The sequence below is a fragment of the Octodon degus genome, unplaced genomic scaffold (assembly GCF_000260255.1).
Source record: "Octodon degus isolate 3935 unplaced genomic scaffold, OctDeg1.0 scaffold00123, whole genome shotgun sequence".
NCBI classification, from domain to species: domain Eukaryota; kingdom Metazoa; phylum Chordata; class Mammalia; order Rodentia; family Octodontidae; genus Octodon; species Octodon degus.
Window position 1 is genome coordinate 6,089,528 of NW_004524699.1, and position 6,157 is coordinate 6,095,684.

Sequence of the window (6,157 nt, forward strand, 5' to 3'; positions counted from 1 at the left end):
ATAAATAAATGAAAAACTATAACAACAGGGGCGATTATCCAGCCCCTGGTGTGCACCCTGGCCCAACCCGTGCTCTCCGACTGCCTTTTCTTGGGAAGTCAGTTTTGTTCTCGGCAGAGGACCTTTCTCTGCCCATTATTTAATGTTGAATGAGACAAATCGGGCTGAAGCCAGAAGTCAGGCCTCGGTTGTGGGGTTCCGGAGCCCCAGTGTCCAACCGGTGGCCCGAGGGAAGATGCCCGGATTGCACCCGGGACCCTTGCTGCTAGGCTCTGCTAACTGACGCCCACGGGGCTCTGGACCCAGATCTCAGACGGGCACTGAGGGGCCCCCTTTCGCAGAAGGAAGTTCGCGCACCCTACCAAGTAGATGCCCCCAGGCCAGTGTATGTGTTGGTGTGGGGCGCTCATCGCTGCCCACGCGTGCCGCGTGGGGACGGCCTTGCCTATTCCCGTCCAGGGCAGCAGCGGTGACCGGCTCGGGGCGCCCGGGGAGCAGGGCAGTGCCCTCACACCCACCCCGCGGGCGGAGCTCGGACGGCGCCCAGCGGCGGCGCTCGGGATCGCAGGGCGGGGCAGGACCGCCGGACCGGGCGGGAAGGCGGGCGCACCCGGGCTGGGGCTCGTCTGGGATCGAGCCCGCGCCCACGATAGGCTGAGCCACACCCGCGACACTTGCGGGTCTGCTCCGAGACGCTCCGCGCCGCCGTCCTCCGAGCCTTCAGGGGGCGCTGTGGGCCCACCCACACTCCCGGCTCAGCTCAGACCGGAAGTGTAAGCGAAGATCGCTTCCGGCGCGCTGCGGCTGCCAGGGCGGTGGACGCGGACGGGCACCGGGCAGAGGCCAGTGGAGCCGGTAGTGCCTAGCTGGCATCTCGGCCAGGGCAGGAAGCCCGGGTGCACCACCGCGTCTGGGCCAGCACGATGCCGTTCCTGCACGGCTTCCGGAGGATCATCTTCGAGTACCAGCCGCTGGTCGATGCCATCCTGGGCGCCCTGGGCATCCAGGACCCCGAGCGGCAGGAGCCCCTGGACGGGTGAGCGGCCCGGCGGGGCGACCCAGGCCGGTGCCAGGGGACAGCAGCACGGAGGCCGAGGCGTCGCCGGGCCTCGCCCTGTGCAGGGGAGCCGGGTGGAGGCCGCGAGCGCAGCAGATTTCACCCAGAGCAGGGTGACGAGCGTTTTTGAGGCTGAATTTGCATTTTGTGTAGACAGCGCAGCCCTCCGCGCAGTGCGCCTGCCTCGGGCCTCGTTCGCAGCGCTGGGCCCTCGCGCTGCGCACAGGGGTAACTGCGCGGGGCGGGTGGAGAGTTTGTGGAGTTCCAGCCTGGGATGATTAGCTCTGTCACGGGGACTTGGTGGCAACAGCGGTTTTCTTCACCACCACGCCAGCTCAGCCCACTTTGAGCGAAATGTAGTGCAAAGTGTTTCTGGAGCTGAGGGGTGCTGGGGCGGCTGCTGGCACTTAGGGGCACTGCAGGCTCCTTGCAGGAACTCTGTCCAGATGCCTGTTTAGCTCTGGACAGAAGCAGAGTGGGGAGCTTGGTTCCTGCCCCTGCACTCAAGGGAACCTGGTACCTGTCCGCTGGAGGGTGCAGGTGGGTGAGGTTAGGTAGGGGAAGGCGAGTGGGTGGCGCTGTGGGAGAAGGGAAGCCACACTCAGCGGGGGAAGTGACGGCAGGAGAGGAGTTGGGGACTTCGTGAGAGCTGCGTGCAGGTTTCGGAGCTGTCCCTGGCTTAGTTTTGGGGAGGAGCACAGTAGCTCACAATAGCTCACAGTAGCTGCCGGGGAGGGTGCGGAGGTCGGCACAGGGGTATGAAGGCCTCCGCAGGAGGAGGCTGTGCTACAGGACAGGCATCCTGCAGCTCCTGGGGGACCAGTGCCGCGTGTAGGGCTCCTGAGGAATGAGCTTCAGGCTGGCTGTGGGTCGTGACCCCCAGGGTCCTGACACCTGGGTGTGAGGCCAGATTCTCTAGGGGACTTGCAGCCCAACAGACCCAGTCTTTTGGCATCAAGCCCAAGGGAGGAGCCTGCTGCAGGTTAAGAGGTGCAGCGTGGCCAGATGCTGGTACCCGCTTGTAGTATCATCTGCCTGGGAGGCTGAGGCAGGAAGATTGAAAGTTCAAGGCCAGTGTGGGCAACTTTAAACAATGTTTAAAAAGACTGGGCAAGCACCTCAATGTTAGGACACTCACCTGTCGTGTGAGGCCCTGAGTTTAGTTCCCAGAGGTGAGTGGCTGGATAGATAGATGGTAGTTCAGCCCGGCTGTTTATTGGCTCACACCTCCTGGGGAAGGCTTCCTGCCTCTCAGCTGCAGTGCCCTGCTTTTGGGGTGACTGCTGCAGGGTGTGGAAGACCCCACCCAGGACACCTGGGCAGCCGGTCCCCTCTCTTTGCCACCCAGGCCCCATTACCTAGCCAGCGAGGAGAGCCGGCTGCAGGTCCTTGGGGAGCTGCTGGAGAAGAAGGCACACTCCCCGTTCTACCAGGAGGGCGTGAGCAACGCGCTGCTCAAGATGGCCGAGCTGGGGCTCACGCGGGCAGCCGCCGTCCTCCTGCGCAGCGGGGCCAACCTCAACTTCGAAGGTCAGCAGGGCGACCCCGTCCTCTTCACTTCCTGGGCTCCCTGGTACTTCCCAGTGTGCTCTGCCTTGGCCTTGGGCTGGCTTTAGCGACTGCCAGGTCCCAGGTCCCGGGTGAACCCCTCCTTCCCATGTGTGGAGAGGCGGTTGCTGGCACTGCACCCAATGCTGAGGGAAGGCAAATTTCTGCCCTCATTTCCTTGAGCTGTCCTGTGACTTTGTTCATACCTTTGGGGATACAGGAATGTGCAGGCTTCCTTCTGGCTGATAGTGCTGGGAAAGGGAACATGCCGACCTCCTGTTCTCCTGGGCCCGTAGGGGGAGGAGGTGGGGTGGGGTGGGAGGTTGTCAGCTGGCAGGGCTGCCCTGAAAGTGATCGGGCTGTGCTGACCCAGATGCGGTGGCACGAATACCCGTGGAAGTGGGGCAGATGCGGGGAGCTGTGAGCCCCAAGAGGTATGAGGGGGTCCTGAGGTCCTCACTGGGCACCCCCTGAGAACCTGGGCACTTTGGGTTTCTCTCAACAGTCCCAGGGCAGAGGGGGGGCTGTTTTGTGGCCCCCTTAGACGGGAGGAAGCTGAGGCTCAGACAGGCTCAGGAGCAGCCCCTGGGATGCCCCAGCCCCTAGCAGCTGGAGGACAGCTGTGTCCTGACCACTTGCTGCAGGCTGGGCCCTGGGGCTGACGGCAGCACTGCCTCCTGCAGACCCCGTCACCTACTACACGGCCCTGCACATCGCAGTCCTTCGAAACCAGCCTGACATGGTAGAGCTGCTGGTGCGACATGGGGCTGACATCAACCGGAGGGACCGGGTATGAGTGGGTGTCGCCCACTGGGGACAGGGTGGGGTTCCCAGCGCCTGGCAGCTCCCCTGCCAACCTGGCTGGTGCTTCTTGGCTCAGATCCATGAGAGCAGCCCCCTGGACCTGGCCAGCGAAGAACCTGAGCGCCTGCCGTGTCTGCAGCGCCTGCTGGAGCTGGGAGCCGATGTCAATGCAGCCGACAAGCATGGTGAGTGGTTACAGGGGCACTAGGTAAACAGTTCCGCCCCCGCTTTGTCGAGCCCCTTGTTCCACCCCTCCCTGTGGGTTGACAGCCTTTCCTGTCCCGCTCTGCCTCCGCAGGGAAGACAGCCCTGCTGCATGCTCTGGCCAGCAGCGACGGTGTGCAGGTCCACAACACGGACAACATTCGGCTCTTGCTGGAGGGAGGTGAGGCTCCGCCGTGCCCCCAGACCCTGCTTGCCCCTTGCAGTGGCTCCACCCTGCCCCTCTGGCAGTGCTGGCCAGGCCCCCATCCTCTGTCCTCTGATGGCTCTTCTAGGTGCAGATGTCAAGGCCACCACCAAAGACGGGGACACTGTATTCACCTGCATCATCTTCCTGCTCGGGGAGACCGTGGGTGGGGACAAGGAAGAGGCCCAGATGATCAACCGCTTCTGCTTCCAAGTCACGCAGCTACTGCTGGCGCACGGAGCCGACCCCAGCGAGTGCCCGGCCCACGAGTCTCTCATGCACATCTGCCTCAAGAGCTTCAAGCTGCACTTCCAGCTCTTGCGCTTCCTGCTGGAGTCAGGGGCCTCCTACAACTGCTCCCTGCACGGCGCATCCTGCTGGTCTGGCTTCCACATCATCTTTGAGCGGCTCTGCTCACACCCAGGGTGTGCCGAGGATGAGAGCCACGCAGACCTCCTGCGCAAGGCAGAGACGGTGCTGGACCTCATGGTGACCAACTCCAGGCGGCTCCAACTGCCCGCGAACTTTGACATCCGCCCGGTGGGCAGCCTGGCTGACAAGATCCAGGCCCTGCACTACTCCCTGCGGCAGCTGGAGCTCCGTCCCCCACCCCTCAAGCACCTGTGCCGGGTGCACATCCGGCTCCACCTGCAGCCCTGGCCTGTGGACGCCAAGGTCAAGGCCCTGCCCCTGCCCGACAGGCTCAAGTGGTTTCTCCTCAGCGAGCACAGTGGTGTGGCCGAGGAGGACAGCTGATGGGAGTGGCCCGGCACAGGGTCTGGGCCTCGTGCATCAGCCTGAGGGTGGGGTCCGTCCCATGACGAAGCCTGGGGGAGTCTGCACCCCTTCCTCCATGGGGGTGGAGCGGCTGGACATGTGCAGAGGCAGGCAGCGTGGAGTCCAGGCCCACCCAAGCTGGGGCTGGGGTCCGGAAGCCCCTCCACGCCACACCGTCATTCATGGAGTGCTTTTGGGTGAACAGGGGAGAAGACACCCAGGGCCACTCCAGGCTGGTCTTCCTGGAGGTGCCAGGAACCACCACCGGCCACTGCAGGTCTGGAGGTGGTGTCTTCTGCTGGATGTGGCAAGGCTGTCCTTTCCTAAGGGTTCCCCAGGTGGCCACTAGGCCTGCAACTGCTGCGTGGTCTAGCACCACGCCCTCAAGCCACAGGGTGGGTCATGGCGAATTGTGCAAAAGCCTCTGGGCAGCGCTGAGGTTGCTAAACAATATATTTATATCACAGATTAAACTGATTCTCTTGGCCATGGGGTCCTTGCGTAGTGTTCCAGCCCCCTCCTTCCCTGTCTGGGATGAAGGACCCAGCATGGTGCCGAGGGCAGTGTTCAGGAGACGGGACATGCAGAGTATGGCTACCCAGGGACCTGGCACTGGTCCCCACAGAGCAGTAGGGGAACGACGGTACAGGGACCCCTTTATTTCTGACTGAAAGCGTCCACCCAAGGGGAGCCCTCAAGCATAGTGGAGGAAGCTACACCTCCCCTAGCCACAGGCTGCAGTGACCACCCCTTAGACAAGAGAACCCCATCACCAGAAGGACGTGCAACATGAGCAGCACCACAGGGCAGGGGCCATGCCGGGCTGGCCCTGGGTAGGAGGCACAGGTGTCCAGCCGGGCGCATGCCTCCCCGGGCACCGACCACACCTTCTGCACCTGCGGTCCGCACAAGCACGCGAAGGGCAGCCAGGCCTAAGGCCCTGAACCTGCACAGGGGGCACTGGATGCACGGATGGAGCCCTGGCCTCTCCCCCAGCACCGTCCCCTGCCTGCTGCCCGGGAAGAAGAGGAGTCTGCCCGGTGGGTGGGACAAGTGTATTAAGGCTCTCCACACCCAAGCTGTGGGCACAGCCCAGCCCGCCAGCTGCTGGCCCCACCAGGCTAGGTCCGGCATTGCAAGCCCGCGTTGCTCATCTCAGCGCCAGGCTGTACACGTGGTAGATCTCATCTGGGAGGTTCTCCTGCCTCTCCTCAGCCAGGAGCCGGAGTCCTGCACCGTGTACTATCCTGTGGACCACCTCGAGGTCGCGGCACACGCTGCTGTCCACGTCATCCAGAATCACGCCTTCCTGAGCCATGTTGTCCTTAATGACGATGAGGCCATTGGGGCGCAGCCCACGCTGGCAGCGCCGCAGGAACGCAGCCAGGTGCTGGTCAGTCAGGTGGCCTGGGGAGGACAGAGGCAGTTACAGGGGCAGCGTGTGGGTCCTGTTCCATGCAAGGGAAGTGAGCTAGCTTAGAAGCCACTGACAGGGGCTGGTGAGATGGCTCAGTGGTCTAAAGCACCTACTTAGAACTAAGCTAAGCAAAGCACACGGACGG

General features: G+C 63.4%; 2 protein-coding genes across 7 annotated transcripts in view; one reads left to right on the forward strand and one right to left on the reverse strand.

The window, feature by feature from the left end:
- The first annotated feature begins 788 nt into the window (after window positions 1-788).
- Asb6 (ankyrin repeat and SOCS box containing 6) lies at window positions 789-5,145 on the forward strand. 3 transcript variants are annotated; one of them, XM_023700529.1, is made up of 6 exons: window positions 789-1,036; window positions 2,406-2,587; window positions 3,250-3,395; window positions 3,486-3,594; window positions 3,708-3,794; window positions 3,907-5,145. In XM_023700529.1, the coding sequence occupies exons 1-6, from the start codon at window positions 924-926 to the stop codon at window positions 4,572-4,574; spliced, it is 1,305 nt and encodes a 434-aa protein (XP_023556297.1). In that variant the 5' UTR covers window positions 789-923; the 3' UTR covers window positions 4,575-5,145. The 3 variants fall into 3 exon arrangements, with proteins under 3 accessions (XP_023556297.1, XP_023556298.1, XP_004640513.1); XM_023700530.1 differs by having other exon boundaries at window positions 3,289-3,395; XM_004640456.2 differs by lacking the exon at window positions 3,486-3,594 and having other exon boundaries at window positions 3,289-3,395; window positions 3,907-4,011.
- An 89-nt stretch (window positions 5,146-5,234) lies between these two features.
- Window positions 5,235-6,157, reverse strand: part of Ntmt1 (N-terminal Xaa-Pro-Lys N-methyltransferase 1) — a 7,534-nt gene continuing 6,611 nt past the window's right edge. For all 4 annotated transcript variants that reach the window (XM_023700536.1, XM_023700534.1, XM_023700535.1 and 1 more), the window contains one exon: window positions 5,235-6,002. In XM_023700536.1, the coding sequence (XP_023556304.1) occupies window positions 5,746-6,002 (257 nt within the window). In that variant the 3' untranslated portion in view covers window positions 5,235-5,745. The remainder of the gene's footprint in view (window positions 6,003-6,157) is intronic.

Bases quoted from the DNA above. Each gene is read 5' to 3' on its own strand.
- Asb6 (XM_023700529.1), top strand. From the start codon at position 924: ATGCCGTTCCTGCACGGCTTCCGGAGGATCATCTTCGAGTACCAGCCG. The intron at 3,396-3,485 runs GTATGAGTGGGT...TTCTTGGCTCAG, and splicing joins ACATCAACCGGAGGGACCGG to ATCCATGAGAGCAGCCCCCT. The intron at 3,795-3,906 runs GTGAGGCTCCGC...TGGCTCTTCTAG, and splicing joins TCGGCTCTTGCTGGAGGGAG to GTGCAGATGTCAAGGCCACC.